Source organism: Pleurodeles waltl, chromosome 4_2 (genome assembly GCF_031143425.1).
Source record: "Pleurodeles waltl isolate 20211129_DDA chromosome 4_2, aPleWal1.hap1.20221129, whole genome shotgun sequence".
NCBI lineage: Eukaryota > Metazoa > Chordata > Amphibia > Caudata > Salamandridae > Pleurodeles > Pleurodeles waltl.
The window spans coordinates 397,741,473-397,768,520 of record NC_090443.1 but is presented as its reverse complement, the minus strand read 5'-3'; the positions used below and the strand labels follow the sequence as shown (position 1 = coordinate 397,768,520).

At 45.3% G+C, this 27,048-nt stretch overlaps 1 protein-coding gene across 1 annotated transcript in view; it reads right to left on the bottom strand.

Annotated features, from left to right (window-relative positions):
* SEC16B (SEC16 homolog B, endoplasmic reticulum export factor) overlaps positions 1-27,048 on the bottom strand; it is a 284,826-nt gene that overhangs the window by 20,122 nt on the left and 237,656 nt on the right. The window contains exons 22-24 of the mRNA XM_069231559.1: positions 15,997-16,125; positions 3,996-4,104; positions 1,906-1,961 (exon numbers count right to left, since the gene is read on the bottom strand). Coding sequence (XP_069087660.1) covers positions 1,906-1,961; positions 3,996-4,104; positions 15,997-16,125 — 294 coding nt within the window. The remainder of the gene's footprint in view (positions 1-1,905; positions 1,962-3,995; positions 4,105-15,996; positions 16,126-27,048) is intronic.

The window sequence follows — 27,048 nt, the reverse complement described above, 5'->3', positions numbered from 1 at the left end:
TCACACAAGGGTTAATGTATTAATATTGGTGGACAGTACTACCAAGTACCATGCATACACATTTTTCGAAGTCTACAGCGCGAACCTCACCCAAGCATAAAATAATGTTTTACAGCAGCCACAGGGTACAACTTTATACTTTAGCAGCCGGAGATTTACTTGGATTTGCAGGCTGTTGAGCCGAGGCCGTATTCAAACCGTTCCCCACGATGCATGGGCAGCAGCTGTAGCCATTGGGCCACATGGCCCCTTGTGAAAACTCAGCTCGTTCAGGCTCCAAGTTCCAAGACGGGAACCTCGAGCAGTCCCATCAACGGAGCATCCTGCTCCAGCTGTCTGCAGCCTACCAACCCGGCGGGCTGCCGTCAGGATTCAGGACCACCAGGAAGGCCCCTAAAAAAGCATTCCACACCCAGCACAATCCTTCTCCAAAGTAAACACCACTGTGAGGAGGTATCGAAACCAAAATTGAGCTGCCACCCCAGCCACAGCCCATCCATTAGGGCAGAGGGGCCACGCCCGCCCACCTTTTGCCCCTCATGAAGAGTGTCAGTCAGGCTGAGCAAAGGTCAGCCTGTCAGACACTCTTCATGTTCAGATCACGCAGCCACGAGCGAGACACGCGCGATTTGCACAAACTCCTGGCTGCCTGAGCTGAACTTTGATGGGCTGGAGAGGTCACAGCTCCTATGGGCATGACCTCCTCAGCTCAGCAAAGGTGCCTCGAGGCCCTCCCCTTGGTGACAAGGGAAGCGTCACCAATTGACTTCGACCTGGGTGCTTCTGGTTTAAGCCCTGAAGTGCCCAGGGCGATTGTCAATCAGTGACAACTCGTCACAGAGTGGGGTGGGGTCAGAAGTCTCGCTGACCCCATCCCACTCTGTGACGACGTTGGGACTGCTGCCTTCTCTCACTGGCTGGCCTGGGAAGGCAGCAGTCCCAACCCTCCTGGGACCTCCGAACTGAAGGTAAGTGTCTGTGTGTGTGTTTTTTAAATGAATGTTTAGTACGTGTGTGTATATTTGAATGTTGATGAGTGTTACGAATGGATGTGCGTGTGTGTGCGAATGAATAAGTGTGAGTGTGCTTCCCGCCCGCCCCCTCCCTCCTAAAATTATCAGCCGCCACTGTGCCACCCATCCCCACTGTGTCTTGATGCTTGGCTAATAATACTGTGCCAGAGCTCAAAGAACTGTTTTCATGTGTCAGAGGCAGCAGGCAGAGCAAACCAATTACATTGCTGACTGGAAGGCTGCTTCGTAATTATGCAGTTCAGTCTGACTGGCGCTTAACGTGCCTCGTCGCTGGTGGTGGTCAGAGAGTACTATAAATGCGTGACTAATGCATTTTAGTGCGGTGATAAGGACACCACCACTAAAATGCGTTAGTCTAACCACTGATGCGTGGTACTTGGCCAGGGTGACTTACACTGCTGCTGAATGTGCTTTTCTTCTATGTATAAAGGACACCTGCACTGCGCCTATTCTGCAATGTTTACGGGTATGTCAGAGAGCTTGTATTTCATCTACCTGTGGTGTCCTGGTTGTGTGTATGTGAAGGAAGCTTGTGATACTATTTGTGCTGTGCCTTTTGTCACTGTGTGATGGAAGTACGCCCTTCTGCCTATTCTGAATCTGCTTTCACTGTCTGTGAGGGAAACCTGCACTCCTCCTCATGCCAGTGCTTTGCATGTGTGTGTAGTTCTGAAGTCTGTACCATGCTTGTGCTGTGCTCGAAGGACATTTCCCTGGATGCTGCTGCCTATAATTCATCAATATTTGTGAGGGAAGCTTGGACTGCTGCTGCCCTTGTTGTCCAAGTTCAGTATAAGGGAAGCTTACTTCACAGACCCTGCCCTCCTTGAGCATCTACTAATGTTCTCACCTCCAGCCTCTGATCACTTACCATGGGAGAAAGAGGGAAGGTCCTACTGTCGCACCCATCTGATGGGGGTTTATTACCTAAACAAGTGGAAAGATATTTGAAACTACATTAATATAGACATCGAACGTAAATATTAACCACCCACCATGCAAAGGCAGGAGACAGCCAAGGAGCTATCAGAAAGGAAGACAAGAGGCGCATGCAACACCCTCAAAGAGGAGGTGAGGGGGCAGTCTGTACAAAAAAACAGATTACTCCTCAGAGGGAGGCTATACGGCACTGGTCTGATATCAGAAAAGGAAGCAGAATACACAGACTATGAAGAGAGGAAGGAAACCTAGACTGCACCTCATGGAACAAGACAAAGTGGCACAAGTTACACTTCACAGAGCAATGTAGGAGACACAAGCTTCTCATTGGAGATAAATACACGAGGCACAGGCTAACATAGCATCAGAAAGTGACACACCTCAGATTAGAGTGCAGCAGACACAGGCTACTAACCACAGCAGAACGCCGGAGACACAGGCTACAACCCAGAGAGGAGCACAAAGGTACAGGCCTCAAACGTCTTTTTTCGAAAATGGGGAAGTAAGAAAATATGACAAACCACTTTTTCCCATATCTGCAAAATGTTGCCTATTGGTGGCGGTGATAGTTTGCGGTGGCTTGCTGGATCACAGAGGAATGAGGAGGGCAGAAAGCAACCAATATTCTATGAAACTGCAAAATGTGCCTAGCTGAATACATTCCTGAAACAGTGGTGCACTTGCACCGCTCTTGAATTTTATCGCACAGGGAGATTTTGCATGTTTTACATTTTGATGGAATGTTTCACACATCACTACAAAATACACAGTATACTGCTAAGAGAGGAATGCGGCAGATACAGGTTACAGGTCAGATAGGAACGAAGGAGACACAGATACATCTTGGGAGGAATACACAATCATAGGCTACAATTCGGAAGGCTGGGGGTTGGGAACAAAGGCCACACATCAGAAAGGACAGTCTGAGACACAGAGTATACGGCTGCAAGGAACGCAGAAGACAGGCTACAACCACTGACAGGAACACAGTCAACACCCCAGAAAGCAATGCAACAGACACAGGCTACACAGCATCAGAGGAATGTAAGAGACATAGGCTACAACTCTGCCAGGGGGATGGAGACGGGGGCAGATGCTACACATCAGGAAGGACTGCCTGGCACACAGACTATAACCGCTGAGAGGAACGCAGAAGACACATGCTACAACTGCAGACAGGAACACAGGCAGCACATAGAGCATTGCTCCACCACACTGAGGAATGCCGGAGAGACTGCCCACCTCTCAGACGAAAGCTACACCTCAGATGCTATAGCCCGAGACACCCATTATAACACAGAGAGAAACATGTGAAACATAGGCTACAGTATCAGACAGGAATGCAGGAGATGCGGATTACACACCAGACAGGAACACTGGAGACACAAGTTACAACCCAGAAAGGGGCACAGAAACGACAGTAGGTATTCAGGTGATGCAGATTATGCCTCCGAAAGCTATGCACGAGTCCAGAAATAGAAAAGTCGGACGCAGGCTACACCTGAGAAAAAACACTGGCGCCATAGGCTACTTCCCAAAGACAAACGGAGGAGACACGTGCGTCACCCCTGAAAGAAACCAGGAGACACACACTATATCACAAAGAGAATTAGGCTATGCCACAAAGAACAACGTGGGAGGCGCAGGCTGAGCCTCTAAAATGAAGGTCTGAAAAGCAGGCTTCTCTCCGGAAAGAAACGCAGAAGACACCACTTACACCTCAGAGAGAAACGCAGAAGATACAGGCTAAGGTGCACCCCAAGGGGGAACGTGGGAGACAGAGGGCAAACCTCAGGGAGATAAGAGGGGCAGATCACACCTCAGAGAGGAATGCTTCAGGCACAGACTGCAGAGAGACGGATATGTGTTCTGGACTTAGCATCTGAATTTCTTGTGTTTCTCACACTTGACAAATCACTCAAGCCACATCTCCAAAGAGAGAGGAGTGCGTATCAAGTAACATCAGGTAGGAAAGGATGGGTAGGTAATAACATTTGGAGGCGCTGTTGATGTCAGACTTACCTGCAGTCCTGGAGAACGGGTTCCTTGCAGACTGCGACAGCAGAGCACTAGGTGGGGGTGGAACCGAGCTCATTGTTGGTGGTGGTGGGGGCAGGTTTGGAGTCACTCCCTAAAAAAAGAGAAAAGGCCATCATAATGTCACTTCTTAAAGGATAAGAACTTATGGGAGGTATTCATCTGTATTTATTACGTGTTAGTAGTGACGCATGCCACCTAAACACGCCTTAAAGACCTGCAGTTTCTTCGTCTTGCCCTACAGTATAAATGCCAGTCTGTGCTTGCACACTTTGGGCAATGCCTACGCTCACCTCAGTCACGGTTTGCAGGCTGTTTCCTCACTATTTCAGAAGAATGGAGCGGGCACCCATCAACGTGTCTGTGGTCAGTCAGAGGGCGCTTCTCTTGTCAATGAGAGGCCCCCGTTGTTGCTGCCGGTAAGTCTATGTTCAGTGAAGGCTCCCCCTCTTGCTTTCAATGTATGTCCCTAGGGTGAGCGAGAAGCTCCTCTATTTATTTGTCACTATGGTTAATGAGTGGCCAACCTCTTGTTGTGGGTTTACAGTTTTCTATGATCGGTGAGGGGCACCCGTGTTGCTCACTGAGAAGCTTCTCACGTTATCAATGAAAATGCCTCAATTATTTATTTGTTTTGTTTGTTTAAGTTTAAATACAGGATTTTGCTGGAGTACGTCAAGCTTCTAAGGTCTCACAATACTAACACCTACAAAACACATAAAATCACATCAAAACAGATATTACAGTATCTAGTATCAAAGATAATTGAAACCAGAGGGGCTAATTAAAAGAATCTCACACTTTCTCAGCTTTCCGCTTATTCAACTGTTGAAAACAATAATCAACGAAGTGAAGCAGATAATTGATTCAAATGTTTGCTCGAGCAATGCCCTACTAATTTGCCACCAAACTTCAAGCTAAGACAGACAGTCGACAATAAATCAAATCAAATCAAATGTATTCAGTTATACAGAGAAAACCACAATACAAAAAAATAAAATAGGATAAAAGCATACAAAATATCAGAAATATATAATTTAAAAGTACATTGAATAATTAGAAATTCATGGAATTGTGACGGCGTAATGCACATTTAAAAAAAGACCCTACCCCACAGCCTACTACTTCATTAGGCACCATACGCAAGTAATAATATGCTGGCCGGCATTGTAAAAACCCTTCCATTTCAAAATAGCCAATAAAAACCTGTGCTTAAAAGGAGCATCAAACTCACAAAAATATAAAGTGCAATAAAGTCTGTATAGAAGCAACCTCGCAAGGACATATAAGAATACTCTTTTGGATCAAACTGACCTAGAAGGAAACACAAATTGCATCTAATGGAACCTAGACGAGATCTGGTAATAAGAGTCCTTTTCTTCAAATTTTTGACCTGAGATAAATAAGTCTCAAGCCCCGGGTACATCTTAATCATAACAAACTCCCGCACAGAGGGTTTCATCAGTTCATTGGCTTCCCTTTTACCTGCCACAAGTTTGTTATACTCCATCTTAACCTAACGCTTGTCTAATCTTCTTAACTGCGGGGAGGTGTATATCTCAGGTTGACCCAAATAAGATGCAATGTTTTTAATATAACATAACCACGGGATAACCCATCCCAGGTCACACGGCAGACAGTCTAAGATAACTTCCCTATTAAGGGAAGCATGCTCATTTGTCCAAATAGAGATCCAAAGGAGTAAAGGTGCTATCTTGATGCTGTCCTCTACATTACCCAAACTGAGCTCTTCATGCAGGCAAAACCCTGGGCTGCTAGGCCCAACGCCTAGAAGCCTTCTGCAGAATCTGTCCTCTTCTTTTTGGGGCAACATGCTACTTTGATAACCTAAAATCCAATAACGACCCCCCAACGACAGCAATATTGGGACAGACGTCCGAGCCAGAAGGTGGACCACAGTATTAGTTCCTGTACAACAGTCTTAGTTCGCTGTACACATTTTAATGCCGCAGTTGGTGCAATGTTTGAGTTCTCCTCTAGGGTCGGGAATAAACCTATTACACCCCTACTTGAGGTGTACTGGCACAAATGTTTTCCAGTTCTGTTGTATGGGGCACAGATTTTACTGTACTGTTACACTGTACTGTGAATGCTCTCTGCTCTGCATGCTCTTTTACTTTTATTTTTCTTCTCTTTTTCTTCTTAAAACAATAAAAATGTGTTTATCAAAAACAAAATATGTGTACAGCACTTAGAAATACAGGGGTGCCAGTTTCCTTTATCACTGAAGGTCACGCCTAAGTAAGGGAATTTGTGAACCTGACTGATAACTTGACCATTAATTAATACAGAGTCCAATTTGCTCTGAGGCTTACTAAATGCCATATAATGAGTTTTAGCGATATTAACTTCCAGGTCTAAGCAGTCATAAATTCTACAAGAGTATTAACTGCACCTCACAGGCCACTCATGGTGCGCACCATTAAGACAGCAATTATGGGCATATAACAAAGTTGGCACACTTTTCCCATTTATTAGTGGTGCATCCTTACACCTTTGCACTAGAAAGTTGTGCAGTCCAATAATGTATAGGAGAAATAACATTGGGGCTAGGATACATACCTGTCGCACCCTCCTATAATGGGTGAAAGGATCAGTTCATTCGCCTTTCTGCCCATACCTTACTGAGGTATTGGTTCCACAATGAAGCATTTGAAAAAGATCTACAATTGAATTAGGTACCCCCCAGGGGTGTGGAATTTATTAAAATATTTACTTGTCCACGGGACAGGTTGCTTCTCAAATCTACTTGTCCTGTAAAAAGATCTACTTGTCCCTTTGGTGCCATGTAGTGTGGCGCCAAATTATGGCAGCAATCTCATTATGTAAGAGCTCTGACAATAGCCTCTCTGATTATGCCAGGGCTACTACCATAGTAGGGCTTGAATACTTGCAGTTTCAATCCCTACTGTAGCAATTTCCTTATTTTTCCACCTTTCTGCAGACCTGCATACTGGGGCTGGAGGAAGCAGTAAGCAATAGTTCCAGGGCTGGAATGCCTTTGAGTCTGCAAACCTACTAACCTGCATGTTTTAAAGATTTTCACCAGCTTCTCTCTAATATTTTCCCATAATAAGAAAGGTTGGACATTTACTCCTGACAATGGCAGAATTAGAACTTCTTCCAGGGTTGGGAAGAAAGTGGCTGGAGGGAAAATGAACTTGCAAATGCTCAATAGATTTTCACATGAGCAAATCTACACATGCAAATTTACCCATGCTAAAATACAGTTCACAAATCTTTTATAGGGGTACGACATATACCATGGGTGCACTTTTGTGACTTTCTTTAAGAATTTGGGGCCACATGTAGGTAGGTTCAGATTTGGAACCCGCAAATTGCGAGTTGCAAATCCGAATGTAGGATCGTGTCCCTGACACCATCTGTGATTCGCAAGGGCTTCGCAAATGCCCACCTCATGAATAATCATGAGGTGCGAATGGCGGCCTCACAGGGATGGTGGCCTGCTGGAGACAGCAGACCCCCATGTCTGTGAATGCTTTTCAATAAAGCAGTTTTTTGTTTTTCTTGTAATGCAGCCCGTTTTCCTTAAAGGAAAACGAGATGCATTACAAAAACGAAAAATGAAACGTTTTCGTTTCATTTGGACCACTGCCTGCTCTGAAAAAATGTTTACAGTGCCATTCACAATGGGGAAGGGGTCCCAGGGGGACCCCTTCCCTTTGTGAAAGTGTTAGCACCCATTTGAAATGGGTGCAAACTGCGATTGGTTTGCGCCCGCGTTCGCAAAACAATCCTACATTGCACTGCGAGTCGCAATTAGGAAGGGAACACCCCTTCCTAATTGCGAGTCGCAAACCCGTTTTGTGATTCGGTAACCAGGTTACCGAATCGCAAAACTGGGTTTGTGCATCGCAATGTGCTTTTTGCACGTCGCAAACAGCGAAAGTCGCTGTTTGCGACATGCAAAAAGCTACCTACATGTGGGTCTTGGTCCCTAATTAGGTCTGGTGTTAACAAAGACATTTTGTTTTTATTAAACTTCTATTTCTCTCTCTTTCGGCTGGCTTTACTGTGAGTGATCGCATTCTGCTCTTCCACAAGGAGCATAGTGGCACACAAAGTATTTTTGTTCAGTGTCAGGAACTACAGTGGCAATCAGTGACGTAACAAAACTGGAGGGGGCCCCTTTGCAAAGAACATGGAGGAGCCCCCTCTCCAGACTCACTCAGGCCAGGTGCTGTGCTGAAGGGGCCCCCTGGAGGGCAGCTGCGGGCCTTTGTTATGCCACTGGTGGCAACGTGTGCTTTTAGAGTTAAAAAACGTTTTTTTTTTTTTTTTGCCAGTGTTTGTTACAATGTTGAGGGCCTGGTAGCTCCCACAACAATAAAGTGTTACAAAAGCCATGTCAAAACAAGACACGCATTGATGAAACTAAAAGACATAAAAATATGTCAGATCAGTTGGCTTTGTCAGTGTTTGTTTATTTTCATGCTTCCCATAATCGTGTTGAAAATGGTTACACTGATTTTCCATTAGAAATATTTTTGGGAAATACTAGCATGCATCAAAACATTTTACTAAATGACACTTCATTTGCATCTAATCAGAGAGCATTCTGGGAGCATTATACTTAGCCTCATAGCCTAAACTTTTCAAACATGTGTATACACGTTTTTGTTTTTTTGTACTGGAACCAACGTCAGTAGTGAAGTGTGACCTTAAAACATTTATTTACAGCACTCACCCTAATAATGAAGGCTTTCAAATAATGAACCATAAATACAAGTTCGAACTGCATTATCTTTTGGAAACACATTACCTCAACTGCAGAGAGTTCCACTCTCTGTAAACAGGCAGCCAAAGGGTTTGTGCTGCAGAGGGTTGGGCCTACTTGTCCCAAGGACAAAGTAAACATAAAAACTTGTTGCCCTTGACCCCAAACAAGATGTCCCGGGCGGTTCAACATGTTGAAAGTGCTGCTGAGGTCCATAAAAGCCACGTAGAGAGTGCCTTTTTTTGGCAATCATATATTTACCAATAAGCAATAACAAACTTAGGGCCAGATGTAGCAAAGGGTTTTACCCATTCTATGTCTATGGGAAAATTCGTTGGTACATATTGCCCTTAAACACTGCCACTGGGTCCCCAACCCTTCCCTGTACCCGACTCATTAAACCCTGTACCTCCACCCAGTTCTCAGTAGGACACAAAACAGTGTAGCCCAAGATCTTGCCCAATGAATCTAACAAAGAGATAGGACGCTAGCATATAGTGTCACTACAGTTCCCATTTTTGAACACCAGTACTATACATGCAGATTTCCACGAGGGGGGAATCCCAAAGTTCACAGCAGCGTTTAATACATTGACAATAATAGGGGCCCAAAAGTGGATGCTCCCTTTATAAAAACCCATGGGAATACAATCTGGCTCAGGATCTTCATTGGCAGGACTCTCCTGAACAGCAACAATCACCTCGTCCAGGCTGAACCTAATGGCTCAACTATTGCAGGGATCACCCAAATCCTCCCCAGCTGCCCTGGGGACCTCATATGAGTAAATACCTCAAAAATGGTTAACCCAACAATTAGGCAGGATATTACACCCCTGCCCTACTGAAGTTTTTGCAGTGAAACTTTTCCTATTAACAATGCTCCAAAACAGCCCTGTATTTTTTGTACGATAAGCATGTACTAAATCCCCCCACATCCGTTCTTTCTTTTCCGACTTCCTACCTTTTAGGGCAAGCTTATACTGGGTCCTTGCCTCTGTCACTGGGCAGAAAGTTTAACTCCTTGTGCAGACTTTTCCTCGCAGCATAACACAATTTATCAAACCAGTCACCTTGGTGCTTGCTGGGTGGCCCAGCGGCGGAGTTAATAATAGAATCATTCAACCAGGCCATGGCATCCATAACCTCCACCAAAGGGGGAGTTTCCGTCAAAAGTATCCAAGTTATAGTTGCATTTCACCAGGGTCTTAAAAACCTGAGAAGTATCAGCCTGACGCCAGCACACCCTTAAACCTTGATCCTTGACTTCCAAACCTGTATGGTCCATAGTGGCAGGCAAATGTCTACCAAAGAGCAAATCAAAAGTCAGCAGGAGAGGACTATGGTCACTACAATGCTGCTCCATTTCTACTCCACCTTGCCGGACATATTGGCTCATGGGCGCTGACAAAAAACATAATCATTAGTAGTGCTAGCCCCCCTGCCTACAAAAGTAGGGGTCTGCCTCCCTAGATCATACATTAATTTGGTGGTATTAATCAAACCCAGATTTAGAAGAGCATTAATTAAAGTCTCACCTCTGTTACCCCAGTATCTGTAAGTAATAAAAAATACAGTCATTCCTTTCAAATGGATTGCACAGGGTAGGATAAACACCAATTTTGTCGTTAAAATCCCCTGCCACAATAATATGGAATTAATTCAAGATGGTTTCCATTCTTGTTTTCAGTGTAGCCAGGACTGAGAAAAGTACTTGAATTTGGCAACAAAGCACTCACACTGCATTGTAACAATTTACAGTCAGAACGTTAGATTTATTAGGAAAAATTACCCAGACAATGAAAATACCCTTATTGTTACAACTAATTTGATATGTCCTATAGAACTTTAAAATATGTACAAGCGTTACAAGCCCTCCCTTGGGCCATTGGCTGGGAGCACAAACAGCAGGGTCCGCAAACCTCTGATACCCATCCTATTCAGCCTCTCCCTGTGACCAAGTCTCTTGCAACAAAACAAAATCAAATCAAAAAATATACCCAACCCATGGCAAATAAGGTTTGACAAAGACAAGGATTCATCCTCAGAGCACAACTCGGAGATAAGATGTAATTTATACCCATTTATACAACCCGAATGAAGCATATGGTGAAGTGGGGTGCTAGCAGGTCTCTTAAGTCAATCATTGTCCTCCAAGTTGGATAAGGCAGAGAATCTATTATCAAAGCTGAGTAAAGGCTGGGCAGTATGCGGTCTAAGAGCCACACGTGGGTGCAAAACCCATCGCTGGGATGTATAACTGTAGAAAAACCCCAAGGGAACCATCCTAATTTCGGTCGGCTGCAAAGGTACCTAACACACAGGAGGAGATCCAACAGTGGGCCAACCTTAGATATCTACAATTTATAACAATGCATTCCCCGTTCAATTCAAATTCTTACTAGTCGGGCCCACGGGCCCACCCACCCAATCCGTCTTACAAAAAGTTTTTGCTCAGCCAGTGTCCAACCTTATTTTTCAGCTGAGCTGTAGACTCTCGTACACCAGATGATAACAGTGGCACATTAGTAAGAACTACAACATAAGGGGCACAATCAGGTGGGAGATCCAGTCTGGGATGGGGATCTAACTGGGTATTAACAGCCCAAACTGCTGGAAGATCCCCCTGCTATGCCCCGCCCGTATTAGAAGTAACAATCTTCTCTGTAGGCAGGTCCGTTGGAGTCCCAACGGCTGGATGACAAGGAATACCAGTGGCAGAGCTCGCTATGTTTGCGTGAGATGGCTGACTGGGCAGATCCTCCCTGGGGGCTCGAGCAGGGGACAATAAGGCCTCCTTTGCTGTAGAGAGACCAAAATAACAGTTGGAACATAAAGATTTGGGGTCATGGCCTTGACCCTGACGGTCCCCCAGTTTGGCATCAAACATAGTGACTGCTGAATCCAGGGAGCAGAATTTATCTTTCAAAGGTGCCAAACAAGATTCCACCAACTCCTTGATCTGACCTGAGAGTTTATCCCTACAATATGTACAATCCTGTTCTTGATGGGGAGTGCCATGCGAACAAGAAAGGGCAGCCTGAGCAGTGTTGTTTTGCATGAAAGAAGCGGGCTCTACTGTTTTTTTCCATCCTTTTCAATGGTCTTTTCCTGTTTGACGGTGCGATTCCTACGCTGGGAAGCATAACAGTCAAATCAAAGGAATTGCCCACATGACACTCAGGCACCCCACCTGGTAGGGCATTTGTATTTTAAAGCAGAAGAGCCCTAGAAGAACCATCCCGAGTTAAATTACCAGTAAGCTCGCCAACATCGACATTAAAAAGATCATCATCATAAATGGAGGCTCTTTGACTGTCACTCATTCCAAAAAAATGCCTACTCTCAACCAAAACAATCTCATTGGATACCACTCTAAATGGCTCTAGCCAGGAAAGACTCAAGAGTGGAACTAACAATAAGGATCTGGTAAACTTCTGATGTTGGAAACTGTGATGGTTAGCACTCGTTTATATGTGTTTTTTCAATGCAAGTATGTATTCCTGAGCTAGTGCACCCTAACGTCAACAGTTCACATGTACATTCAATCCTGCATTAAGGCCCTCATTACAACATTGGAAGTAAATGCTGCCTACTGCCACGGCGACGGCCGCCAACATACTGTTGCCGTGGCTACCAGCCGCCAACCACATTATGACCATAGACAGAATACCACCAGAAGGCTGGCGGTATTCCGTCGACGGTCGTGGTGGCAGACGGCGGTAAGGTGCCGCTGCTGCCAGCAGCAGCGCCCCACCAGAAAAACACTGCCGACCGTATCATGAGCAATGATATGGCCTAGTGGTGTTTGGCTGGCGGACGCTGCTGCTGGCAGCAGCGCCGAGTCTCGTCTCCTGCCAGAGGACCCCCTGCAAGCAGGTAAGTCGGGTTCTCTGACAGGAGAGGGGCGTGGGGGGTTGTGTGTGCGTGTGTGGGTGTCTGTTTTTGTATGCATGCATGCGGGTGTGAGTCGCATTGAATGAGTGCGTGAATGACTGTGAGTGTACGTGTATGTTGTGCATGCATGTGTGCGACAATGTATGTCGGTGTGTGTTGTGTTGTGTGGGTATGTATGTGTGCATGCGTGGGTGGATGTGAGTATGAGTGTGTGTATGAGTGTGTATGTGTGCACGTGTGGGTGTGTAATTGTGCGGGGACAGGTGAGGGAGGGGGAGGGTGGGGCAAGACTCTGGGGAGGGTTAGGGGGGCGGGGAAGACCTCAATCAGTGCCAGGGAAAGAATTCCCTGGCACTGATAGAGCCTACCGCCATGGTTTTCATGGCGGTACGCTTGCCACGAATACCATGGCAGTAGGTGGGATCATATCCCGAGGGTGGGATTGTGACGGCCGTCTGGCTGGAGACCAAAGTCTCCAGCCCAGCGGCCGTTACCACCCTGGTGGACGGAGTGGTACATTGGCAGTTTGGCCTGAGCCAAACCGCCAATGTCATAATTTGGGAAAAGCTACCGCCAGCCTGTTGGCAGTACCTTTCCCCAAATTACCGCCGAGCGCCAGGGTCGTAATGAGGGCCTAAGAGTGTTAACTTAGCATCAGGGTATCAGACCAGAAAATCAGGCCTTGAAATAGACGTGAATTTTCTTGTTTGATTTTCGTGCAATGGAATTCTGTGCTGATGGAATGTGTTGTGTGTGAGAAAAGTGTGAAATCTTCTGTTCTACACTGCTTCATCTCCAGGCCATTTTTCCATTTCTTGCTGAATGTTATCTGTGTCTAAAGCTCTACAGAAAAGAAGTTTATGAAGAATCAGCTTGTGAAAGGGTTCAGCTTCCATGCTAACGTTGTGTAAAAGTAACCAGAACTAATATTTGCATGCTTCCAAAAAAGTTGTAGATGAAAGCATTCTTTGCAGCTTGGGTTCTCGTGCACCTGCTCCATAGAACTACTATGGTGGAAAAGATCTATAGGCTGACCTTAATTAGGGAGGGAGAGGAAGAGAAACCAATTACTGGTAGACAGTGCCTGCAGAGACAACTAACTGAAGTGCTTCTGCTCTCCAGGTGAGCGGAGGTATTATATGACTCGCCAGCAAATGTACAGCCTGTTTTGGAGTTTAGTGAATGTGGAACATCTCTCAAAAAGCTGGCGGATGTTCTATCCACCCTATTTAGAGAGCATAGAAAACAATGTACTCCAATAGGGTGGACAGGTCATCCACCACTTTTTGGCAGATATCCAGCCTCCACCAATATCTAAATCTAGCCATTAACAATAATAGCGTATGATGTCACAAAGCCTTTAGAGTGTTTTAGACTAAATAGTTTTAGGGATGCATGCTGATCAATTTCAGGATCTATATTTTATACACACTAGTGGTATTTGTTGCCACAGAGGTGTTGATTATTATTTGATTAACACATAATGCATACTAATTACTATAAAATACCACGATTTGTGTGTAATGATTGTAAGGATTCACGACATGGCAGGACCCTATTATCTTTTCCTTGTAACAGCAGGAGATTCTCCAATGATATGTTGGATTCTAAACATCCCTTAGCGTCTGTAGGTAGAACTTAGAAAAGAGGGTAGGTGTTAGAAATGGGGTTTATGGTTGGCTAGGGTATGCACCTAAGCCAGGCAGAAAGCACCCACTCTAGTCAGGGCAAGGGAATTACACGTCCAAGATAACCCCTGCTCACCCCCTTGGTAGCTTGGCACGAGCAGTCAGGCCTAACCCGGAGGCAATGTGTAAAGCGTTTGCACAACACACACAACACACATGACGCAATATGAACACCACAAAGCCAACACAACACTGAGCTATGTAAAAATAAACTGTATTGCACAAAACATAATCAGACCAAACATTGCCCGTCAGTGATACACTGCTACCTTAGCAGTTATCAAAACGTTACACGAGTTACTAATACTCTGCAAGAATAAGCAGTTGTCACATTAGAACACATAAGTACTCAGGATTCTGCAACATAAGCAGTAGTCAGGAATCACAGTAAAGAAATGGATGTACTTGTCCTGAACACATCATAACTATCCATAAAAGGAACATTAAAGAACTTATGGCAAGTCATGAAAGCATATATCAGCAGGTCATGCCTATAAAAGGAACATCAACGCTTACATTTGCCCTCATAAAAACAGGTTTGTATAATAATTCTAGCCAGCCCAACATAGGTAAATAGGAATTATTTTATGTCTGTGACAAAGTACCTGTTATTAGGGTGAAAGCGTCACCTCCTGTGCCAAAACGATCACTGTGCTTAGCACTGGTTAGCCTTAAAAAAGTGCTCAGTTATAACGTCAGACAAACAAGGTCAGAAAAATAAGGAGGCAAAAGGCAAAAAGTCTGGGGAATAACCCTGTAAAAGAGCCAGGTCCAACAGCAGGAAATACCTGTCTATTTTCCTTTTTCTGCACAAAGGCAACAATCACATTTAGGGGCTAAGGAAATAACTTTTTTTTAATAAGTTAAATAGGTGAAAATAGATAACCCTATCTATCACAGGTATGTGTACATCAGTAGGCCACGTTCATATTGATAAAGTGAGCTTGTCAGTATTGAATAATAAGATCTCTGTTTTCCGGTAGTCAGGCAAATAATTCTGGGACATCCAAGTTTGTACCTCCTGCAGATAGAGATTAACAGGATCAACTTCTGATCCTTTTAAGCAGAAGTGTATCATCCGCACACATTTGAAAATGCAGACCATGGGCAACAACCTTTCGGGCAAGAGCAATCCTTTATCTACTAAACAACAGGGCAAGAAAGCAGATCCATAGGGGAATCCAAGCTGACCCAGCCGACCTTTTAAAAACGAGCAGTTTGCTGTTAGTCAATCAGGGGCTCCACTTGTGGTCTGTGTGTATATGATTATGGTCATTAACGCAGAGGGGCATCTATCTGGCTTGCCCAGGCACTGAAGTGATTAATAATATCACTGCATACGTACCACTATATAACAAATAGGCTGGCCTGTGTGTGTGACATGACCTGCAGCACAAAGTATATAAAAAAGGAGTAACTTGGCCTCTCCCTGCTTCTGGGGAAAGGAGAAGCAAGAAGCCTCCATGAAGCCTCCCCCCAATTCTGCATTTCCTGCTCACTGCTAGAATGTTTTCACTTATATAAAACACGTGATTTTAGCAGATAAAGTCATTAGATCTAATGCTCCAACCATTAAGAGTTTGCAAATTTTAAATTCATGACCCAAATGACAGAAAATGTCATCTGTTTGCTACTACAAGTATTACCTGCACTGCTGTTGCGTTGGGGTGCGATACCGGGGTAGAATCGCCAGTGGATACTGCTTTAGAGGAGGGCACTGTTTCTTCCTTTGTAGATTTTGAGCGAAACCAACTGAACCAACCAGATCCTGAGGCCTAAGTGAAACAAGTTCAGAGGTTGTGTTGAATGGTAAGAAATCACATCATATCCAATCAAATTTGCAGTAATTGAAAAGTGATATCAGGCACAAATGCACAAACCCCTCACAATTCAAAGAACAAAATATAAAGCAAGTGATGCAGTAAGGACCACCAAAACACAGGTGCTAATGAGGCTACAGGAAACTTGGCTTTCCCCAGAATATGTTTACATTTCGTCGGTTGACATGGCCATCAAAATGAATCCTCTCACCATTACAGAACCCTACCAGCTGACTTGTTCTTCCATTCACCCTTACACTTCATTCTTTAGCCCAGGTCCAGGACGTCCAGATCTGATGTTCAGGATCACGACTATCTATCTAAACATGTTACTTATAAGTTGACTGTATGAAAATGTATCAAATTTGTATATTCCGGCAAAATAGCACAAAATCAACCTTTTTTGGGTATGTGTTCCCATTTTCCTTTTGCAACTCAAGAACAACAATGTTGAAACGGCACTGCATCCATTTTTATTAACTATAGGATGCACAATAGGCCAGCACACACATAGTAGAAAATGGTACATTGAAAATAAGGCAGAGAAATTTAACATGGTAGCTGATCATAGCTGTTTGACATATCAAATAATTTGCAAGTGCGTACCAAACAGGAAAATCGGCAAGATGCACTTGTGCCTTTAAAATCTAGGTTAGTGGGTTCCCAACCTTTTGATTTCTGTAGACCCCCACTTTAACATTAATGGAACCCAGAGACCCCCACTGAATCATCATGGGAATCCGGGGACCCCCACCTGAGTCATTAATGGAAGCTAGAGACCTAATTTGTCAATATTTGTTCATATTTTTTAATTTTCTAGGCTCTCGCGGACCCCCTGAGAAGGCTTTGCGGACCCCCAGGGGTCCCCGGACCACAGGTTGGGAACCACTGATCTAGGTGATAGTCTCAAAATGAAATTTCTGTGGTTACTTGTGTTCGAAAACGTTGTCTAAACAAACTGTCTGCAAAGTAAAGAAGTTAGTGTAAGACATCCATTGATTGAAATCGGTTTTTACCACTATTTAATTTAAATCCCCGGATGAATCGAATTGCTTAGTGCTTAAGCAAAGAACGAAGAGATGCTTTGCGCCTTCCTTTATTAGTTACACACAATATAAGTAGCAACAAGCCAGGTCTAGGATATTCACCTGTTCTTAAGGCAAGCTAATAACTCCATTCTAGGGATTCTTTTTATTCCAGAAGGACAAAGGAGCCTTACTGGTTACACTATCCATTCATTGCCTTTGCCTTTGCCTATGATGCTCCCCCTGTGGGGACACCCCACCAAGTCCCCTTGTTTGCTTAGGGATTATTGATAAATAGAGGATGGTTCCCTCATTTACCTCCACTTTCTTCCTTGCAAATGGTCACAGAGGTACTGACTCCCATGAACACCACATACGCCATTTTAGCACACGCAGGTACAACAGACGCCTTGAGAAGTCAAAATTAGGAAAAAGACAACAAACTAAGAAATCTACAAAGAAGTTTTATCCACCCTCTGGGACCCAACTTTCCTAATGACTTAAATAGCCCCTGGCTCTCTCAACCCTAACTCAGTGTGCCAGTACTGAAATAAGTAGCACAGAGGCAGCCCTCATCGCAGCTACTGACAACATCTGAGCCCAACTCCACTGAGAAGAGACTGCGGCTATGAATCTCCTAAACCTCTCAACAGCCTTCGAGAGAGTCTCCCACCATACACTCATCACAAGGCTGCACAACACAGGCATCCAAAGAGCCGCATCAGATGAATCACCTATTTCCTCACCAGAAGAATGCAACAAGTCCCCCTCCCCTTCATCTCCAAACCCAAGGATATCATCTGTGGAGTCCCCCAAGGATCCTCCCTCAGCCCCACCCTCTTCAAAACTTATATGACATCTCTTGCCAGAATCACCAAAAACCCAAGTGCTCAATATCATATCCTTATTTGTGCAAGTTGTTTTTCTTTGAAGAAAGTCTTTAGAGTCACGAGGTAGAGTGATTCCTCCTTCTCAGTGATACTACGCACGGCGTCGACCCCATTGTTAGTTTGTTTTCCTGCAGGCAGATGAGTATGGAGTATACAGTAAGTATAGTAATGAGATGTCCATGTTAGAAAAAGTAGAAAACTGTAATGGCCACACATGTCCTGGGAGGAGGGTGGACACATGTGAATCTACAGCACTACATACCACAAACAGATGCTTACAGGGTAACAATCCATATGAGGCATGTGTGGTTGTAGATACACATGCTCTGCAAAGACTGTAAAGCAGCCCCCCTCAAAAGTGGTGGCTACCCTGTGGGCTCTGCAGTAGTTTGAAAAAGAGTAGGTAGCACTGCCTGACCTATGTTGGCTTGTTAGCGTCCTAAAACATCCACACAATAATGTTTGGTGAAGATGTGTGGTGTGGATGAAGTAGCTGTCTTACCTATGTCAGCTATTGGAATGTTTCAGAGAAATGCCATGGATGCTCCCTTTTTCTTAGTAGAGTGTGCTCTGGGAGGAGTAGGTAAAGTTATTTTGGCTTTAGCATAACATGTTTGAATGAATTTTACTATCCATCTGGCTATGCCTGATTTGGATATAGGGTTGCCTTTATGAGGAGGTGAAAAAGCAACAAAAAGTTGTTTAGTTTTTCTAAAAGCTTTCTATAACTATAGAACATGTGGGCTCTTTTAACATCTAATGTATGAAGAGCTCTTTCCGCAACAGAATCTGGTTGTAGGAAAAAACTGGTAACTCAATCGATTGGTTAAGGTGAAACTGAGAAACCACTTTAGGGAGAACTTTAGGGTTGGTGCGAAGAACCACCCTGTCTCTGTGCAGTTGGAAGAGAGGTTCCTTCAGGGTTAAAGCCTGGTGCTCATTAACACGCCTTAGTGAAGTGATACCAACTAGAAATGCCCATTTCCACTAAAGGTACTAAAGGGGGCATGAAAATAGGGGTTCAAATGGAGGTACCATAAGTCGTGTGAGAACAACACTAAGGCCCATATTTATACTTTTTTAGTGTCGTATTTGCACCAGTTTAGTGACGCAAAAGTGGTGCAAACTTACAAAATACAATTGTATTTTGTAAGTTTGCACCTCTTTTGCATAAACAAAACAGCGCAAATGCGGCGCTAAAAAGTATAAATATGGGCGTAAGATTCCATAACAGTGCAGGTGGAACCCGTGGTGGAATAACTCCTTTGAGTCCCTCCATGAAGGCTTTAATGATTGGTATTTTCAATAAAGAGGAGTGTTGCCTGTTCTGGAGATAGACAGCTATAGCAGCAAGATGTAATCTTATGGATGTGAACACTAACCCAGCCTTTTGTAAATTAAGCAAGTAGCAGACAATGTCTTGCACATTAGCTTTGAAAGGGTCAATGTGAATGACAATCGCAGACAAATCTTTTCCATTTAGCTGCATCGCAAGCTTTAGTGGTAGTTCTACGGGCTTCCTTAAGAATGTTCCTATATTCTGGCGGCAAATTAAGGTAGCCAAACTCAATGACCTCAGGAGCCAAATTGCTAAGTTGGGAGTCTTGGGATTTGGGTGCCTGATTTCTCTATGGTGTTGAGTGAAAAGGTCCGGCCTGTTGGGGAGCTTCTCATGTGGAACTATAGAGAGGTCAAGCAGAGTTGTGGACCAGGGTTGGTGAGCCAGGTTGGGAGCTACTTGGATCATTGGGAGAGATGTTTGCCTAAGCTTCCAAACCAGAAGTGGAAGGAAAGGGAGAGGAGAGGAGGAAAAGCATAGGCAGATATCCCTGACCAACTCATCCGCAGTGTGTTGCCCTTGGACAGTGGGTCCGAGAACCTGGAGGCAAAGTTAGGGCATTTCGTGTTTTTTGAGGTTGCAAAAAGGTCTATTTGGCAGAACCCCCATTCTTGGAAATATGATAGGAGGACTTCTGGGTGGAGTTCCCATTCGTGGACTTTGTTGCCGCATCATGCTGAGCCGGTCTGCAAACTCATTGTCTGTGCCTGGGAAATACTGTGCTAGCAGATGGATTTTCTGACGGAGTGCCCATTTCCAAATGGTCTTTGAGAGCTGTGATAGTAGCAGAGACCATTTCTCCCCCTTTTTCTGAAGATACTACATGGCTGTCATGTTGTACGTCCGGACTAGGACAACCTAGTGAATGAGGTGAGGAAGGAAGGCTTTAAAGGCTAAATGAACAGCTTGAAGCTCAAGGAAGTTAATATGGAGACCCTGGTGTTTGGTGTCCCATATACCCTGTAATGTGAGATCCTTCCAATGTGCACCCCATCCCGTGAGTGAGGCGTCCATTGTGAGAGTTATGTGGTGAACAGGATTGAGAAAACTGCCCCTTCAACATGTTGGTATTCGACCACTGCAGACAGTGATACGTTCGGCGGTCTATCAACACTAGATCTTGTAAATGCCTCTGTGACTGAGACCACTGTCAAGCTAGACATTCCTGCAATGGACATGTGTAGTTGGGCGGGGGGTACTACAGTGATACTGGAGGCCATCATCCCTAGGAGATGCATTACTATCCTCACAGTTATCTTCTGATTTTGTTAAAAGGGAGGAAATAGTATCTGAAAATTCTGAATTCTTGGAGAATTGGGATATGCTACCCTTATTTGTGTGTTTAGAATGGCCCTCGGATATGGTTGTATGTGTAGAGGCTGTAGGTGGGACTTGGGAACACTGACTGTGAATTCCAAATTGTGAAACAGTTCTATTGTAATCTGAGTGTACTGTTAATGCTGCTGGAGAGTGATGGCTCTGATAAGCCAATCGTCCAGGTAGAGAAACACGTGTATATTTTGTCTGAGTAGACGGGCCGCCACAATCACCAGTCACCTGAACACCTGCAGTGCAGTAGTCACCCCAAACAGAAGGACTTTGAACTGGAAGTGTTTTCCACCCACCACAAATCTGTGATATTTGCGATGAGCTGGGTGTATTGGTATGTGAAATTATGCACCTTTTAGATCTAGTGTAGTCATAAAGTCACCCTGTTCAAGGAGTGGAAGGATGTATTAATTCAGTGGCCTTAGATTGAGGATTGGCTGCAGAGAACCATCCTTTTGGGAATGAGGAAGTATAGGGAGTAAACTCCTCGACCTTGGTGTGGAAGAGGCACGGATTCTATAGCTCCTTTGAGTAGGACAGCTTGGACTTCCTGTTTGAGTAATGTTTAATGTTATAGTGAGAGACGATGAGTGCAAGGTGGAACGTTGGGAGGTATGGTAATGAGATCCAGACAATAACCATGTTGGATAATATCCAACACCTATTGGTCTGATGGTATTGTTCGCCAGGTGGGCAGAAAATCGTGTAAGCGCCCCCTGACAGGTGTTAAATGATTGGGGAGAAGTAGAAGAAAGTAATTGCTTAGTGGTGGTAGTGCCACCATGTCAGAAAGCTCTCTTGCCTCTACCCTTAGCATTGTTGCCCCTGTGAGAGCCTCTGAAGTAGCTTTTTTGAGGGGAAGTATTGTGTTGACAACGCTGGTAGGACGTGGAGACTTCTGAAGTGGTGGTCTTAGAACCCCTGCGATAGCTGGAACGGCGAAAGAAGCCCATTGAGGTAGGTGTTTGGAGGGCCGCCATGGGCTCAGTTGTTTCTGTATCTTTTATTATTTTTTATGTTCATCAACTTGGAGTCTAAAAAGATCTTCTCTATCAAAGGGTACATTTGAGATGTTTTGTTGAACTTTCAGGCCTGAAGCCTGAAATACGCTACCAGCCGGATGCTGGTATTGACGTTTCTGGCTGTTGTGTCTGCAGAATCAAGGGCACAATGTATGGGTGTATTAGATATTAGTTTGACCTCTGCAACCAGTTCCTGTCCCCTTTTCCTGTGCTCACCTGGGAGATACTGGAGGGGCTCTGCCATTTCATCCCAGTGAGCACAAATGTTTCTGGCAAGCAAACCCATTGAATTGGCTATATGCTATTAGTTTGCCGACTGGGCCGCAATCCCTTTCCCCGCTGCATCAATGCACTTACTTTTCTTGTTAGGTGGTAGGGCATCACCAGAAACTTGTGCACTGGTAATTACCAGTTAGTCTGCTGGTACCTGTCCTCTAAAATTTACAGGGTTTGAAGGAGAGGGTTTATTTTTCTTGTCAACCCTGGGTGTGAATATTCTAGCCCTAACGCGGTCTTTGAGATGTCATCTTTGTGCCGTAACATCCCTTTGAGCATTGGTAGATATTTGGTGCCTCTTTGCATAGAAGATAGTGTCTTGAAAAGGAAATCCTCTTCTAGAGTTTCCATATGAAGCTAGACATCATGGAAGGTAGCAACCCTAGCTATGAGTTCCTGATATGTTGTGGAGTCACCAGGAGGTGATGGGTGTGTGGGGTATTGTAGGAAAGTACCATCTTGCCTGGCATGTTACCCCCATATTTCACTGTATATATGTTGTTTTAGTGTATGTGTCACTGGGACCCTGCCAGTCAGGGTCCCAGTGCTCATAAGAATGCCCTGTATGTGTTCCCTGTGTGATGACTAACTGTCTCACTGAGGCTCTGCTAACCAGAACGTCAGTGGTTATGCTCTCTCTGCTTTCTAAATTGTCACTAACAGGCTAGTGACCAATTTCACCAATTCACATTGGCATACTGGAACACCCTTATAATTCCCTAGTATATGGTACTGAGGTACCCAGGGTATTGGGGTTCCAGGAGATCCCTATGGGCTGCAGCATTTCTTTTGCCACCCATAGGAAGCTCTGACAATTCTTACACAGGCCTGCCACTGCAGCCTGAGTGAAATAATGCCCACATTATTTCACAGCCATTTTACACTGCACTTGAGTAACTTATAAGTCACCTATATGTCTAACCTTTACCTGGTAAAGGTTGGGTGCTAAGTTACTTAGTGTGTGGGCACCCTGGCACTAGCCAAGGTGCCCCCACATCGTTCAGGGCAAATTCCCCAGACTTTGTGAGTGCGGGGACACCATTACACGTGTGCACTATACATAGGTCACTACCTATGTATAGCATCACAATGGTAACTCCGAACATGGCCATGTAACATGTCTAAGATCATGGACTTGTCACCCCAATGCCATCCTGGCATTGGGGAGACAATTCCATGATCCCCCGGGTCTCTAGCACAGACCCGGGTACTGCCAAACTACCTTTCCCGGGGTTTCACTGCAGCTGCTGCTGTTGCCAACCCCTCAGACAGGTTTCTGCCCTCCTGGGGTCCAGCCAGGCTTGGCCCAGGAAGGCAGAACAAAGGACTTCCTCAGAGAGAGGGTGTTACACCCTCTCCCTTTGGAAAAAGGTGTCAGGGCTGGGGAGTAGTAGCCTTCCCCAGCCTCTGGAAATGCTTTGATGGGCACAGATGGTGCCCATCTCTGCATAAGCCAGTCTGCACCGGTTCAGGGATCCCCCAGCCCTGCTCTGGCACGAAACTGGACAAAGGAAAGGGGAGTGACCACTCCCCTGACCTGCACCTCCCAGGGGAGGTGCCCAGAGCTCCTCCATTGTGCTACAGACCTCTGCATCTTGGAAACAGAGGTGCTGCTGGCACACTGGACTGCTCTGAGTGGCCAGTGCCAGCAGGTGACGTCAGAGACTCCTCCTGATAGGCTCTTACCTGTGTTACTAGCCTATCCTCTTTCCTAAGAAGCCAAACCTCCTTTTCTGGCTATTTAGGGTCTCTGCTTAGGGGAATTCTTTAGATAACGAATGCAAGAGCTCATCAGAGTTCCTTTGCATCTCTCTCTTCACCTTCTGCCAAGGAATCGACTGCTGGCTGCTCAGGACGCCTGCAAAACCGCAACAAAGTAGCAAAGACAACTACTGCAACCTTGTATCGCTGATCCTGCCGCCTTCTCAACTGTTTTCCTGGTGGTGCATGCTGTGGGGGTTGTCTGCCTCCTCTCTGCACTAGAAGCTCCAAAGAAATCTCCTGTGGGTCGACGGAATCTTCCGCTTGCAACCGCAGGCAACAAAAGACTGCATCACCGGTCCTCTGGGTCCCCTCTCAGCACGACGAGCGTGGTCCCTGGAACTCAGCAACTCTGTCCAAGTGACTCCCACAGTCCAGTGACTCTTCAGTCCAAGTTTGGTGGAGGTATGTCCTTGCCTCCCCACGCTAGACTGCATTGCTGGGTACCGTGTGATTTGCAGCTGCTCCGGCTCCTGTGCACTCTTCCAGGATTTCCTTTGTGCACAGCCAAGCCTGTGTCCCCGACACTCTAACCTGCAGTGCACAACCTCCTGAGTTGTCCTCCGGCGTCATGGGATCTCCTTTTGTGACTTCGGTGAGCTCCGGTTCACTCCTCTTCGTAGTGCCTGTTCCGGCACTTCCGTAGGTGCTGCCTGCTTCTGTGAGGGCTCCCTGTCTTGCTGGGCGCCCCCTCTGTCTCCTCACGCAATTGGCGACACCCTGGTCCCTCCTGGGCCACAGCAGCATCCAAAAACCCTAACCGCGACCCTTGCAGCTAGCAAGGCTTGTTTGCGGTCTTTCTGCGTGGGAACACCTCTGCAAGCCTCTTCACGACGTGGGACATCCATCCTCCAAAGGGGAAGTTTCTAGCCCTCTTCGTTCTTGCAGAATCCACAGCTTCTACCATCCGGTGGCAGCTTCTTTGCACCCTCAGCTGGCATTTCTTGGGCATCTGCCCAATCTCGACTTTGTCGCGACTCTTGGACTTGGTCCCCTTGTTCCACAGGTCTCTCGTCCGGAAATCCACTTTGGTTGCATTGCTGGTGTTGTTCTTTCTTGCAGAATTCCCCTATCACGACTTCTGTGTTCTCTGGGGAATATAGGTGCACTTTACACCTACTTTTCAGGGTCTTGGGGTGTGTTATTTTTGTAACCCTCACTGTTTTCTTACAGTCCCAGCGACCCTCTACGAGCTCACATAGGTTTGGGGTCCATACGTTATTCGCATTCCACTTTTGGAGTATATGGTTTGTGTTGCCCCTATACCTATGTGCTCCTATTGCAATACATTGTAATTTTACACTGCTTGCATTACTTCCTTTTGCTATTACTGCATATTTTTGGTATTGTGTACATATATCTTGTGTATATTTGCTATCCTCATACTGAGGGTACTCACTGAGATACTTTTGGCATATTGTCATAAAAATAAAGTACCTTTATTTTTAGTATATCTGTGTATTGTGTTTTCTTATCATATTGTGCATATGACACCAATGGTATAGTAGGAGCTTTGCATGTCTCCTAGTTCAGCCTAAGCTGCTCTGCTATAGCTACCTTCTATCAGCCTAAGCTGCTAGAAACACCTCTTCTACACTAATAAGGGATAACTGGACCTGGTACAGAGTGTAAGTACCCCTTTGGTACCCACTACAAGCCAGGCCAGCCTCCTACAGGTATAGATCTGGGTCCATATCCCCTGGAGGATCAACATGATAAGAATTCCAGAGGTCAGTATCTGGTGGTGTCTGTAAAGTGTCATCCCCAGTATGAGGGGGACCTGTATCGTGACCGGGGGATCCCTGAGGTGTGGTGCCTAAGGGATATGCCACAAACATTGGTGAGGATGGTGAGTCTGGTGGTGGAGGTGGTGGAAGTGGAGGTGGCAGCGGAGGTGGTGAGGGTGGTAGAAGAGGTAACGGACTAGTGGCTTTGTTAATTTTCTTCCGTTTTACTGGAGAAGGGGCATCCAAAGCTTCTCGAAAAGACTATTGTCTTTTTGAAGATGGTGATAGTGCAGGTGGAGGCTTTGCTAGAATCCGTCCAATGTCCAATTTCTCTTGTACTTTACGGAGAATAGACTAGACTGATGTTTCAATGCCCATTTTTGGAGTCGACCTTGAAGGCTTCTGATCTGAGCCAAGTTTGTGTTTTGGCACAGAAGTCCCACTTGGAGCCGAAGCCGTGGATGTTGTCTGTTAGCTTGACACCAACGGGTGGGCAGGTGCCAGGTTGTTGGCACCTAGGCTTCAGCTTCGGGTGGTGGTTTGGCTGCGAGGAAGAGGGCGGGGTGTCCAAACTTGCCTCTTGGTGCCAACCATGGCCTACAGGCAGTGGTGGTCCGAAGGCTCCTTGTTCTTGAGGCTTTTTTTTTTAAAATGTTCATCCCGAGGTTGAGGGGCAGAGGGTACAGTACTCACTGCCCGAGTCTTCAGAGTGACATTAGTGATTCCGAACTCGAACTCTGTGTCGGGTTCTGAATTGGCCTCAACTGAGAATGCCTCATCATCAGCTCATAAAGCTTGTGGATGTTGTTCCTCACTGACATCTTGATGTCCGAAGAGGTCGGGAGTGTCCTTGTTGGTCTTCCGCTGCTTTTGGAGCCAGTCTCGCAATTCGCCTCCTTGTGGTTAGGGGATAAACACAGGTTACAGACCTGATGGAAGTTAGTCCGTAGATATTTGGCATGACAATATGGGCAAAAAGGAAGGTGAGCATTCCATTACAAGAAGGGCATTCTAGGGATATCCTGCTGGAGTCTGAGTATGAAGGCCCCAAATGGTGAGGCCCTGTGGGGGCCATGACGGAATTGCATCGAATCGACAAATGGTTATACCTTGATGCGCAGACAGAAGAAATGGGAAGGAACTACATATTGTTCATGTTTGATAAAATATCTCAGAATCACAACAAAACAAAGCATCAGTCAAAAAAAGACACAGGAGCCAGGCATGTCAATGACAGCAAAATCATACTTGCCAAAGGAAAATACCCATCCAGAGGGGCAATTATTTTTGCACTGAAAATTACACAAGCTCTCTAAATTTCAATTATCATTTCAAATTGTAAATGACTCTCTAGTGCCCATCAAAGGATGTCTCCATTTAGTCCAGACCTTCTTCTTTGCTAAAAGGTCTCTAACTGGAACTAAAGATTTTTGTTCAGAATCTGACAAAACACAGGATACATAAAAGGCAATATGTTCCAATCCATCTTTGTCTTCTCTTTGTAAAATT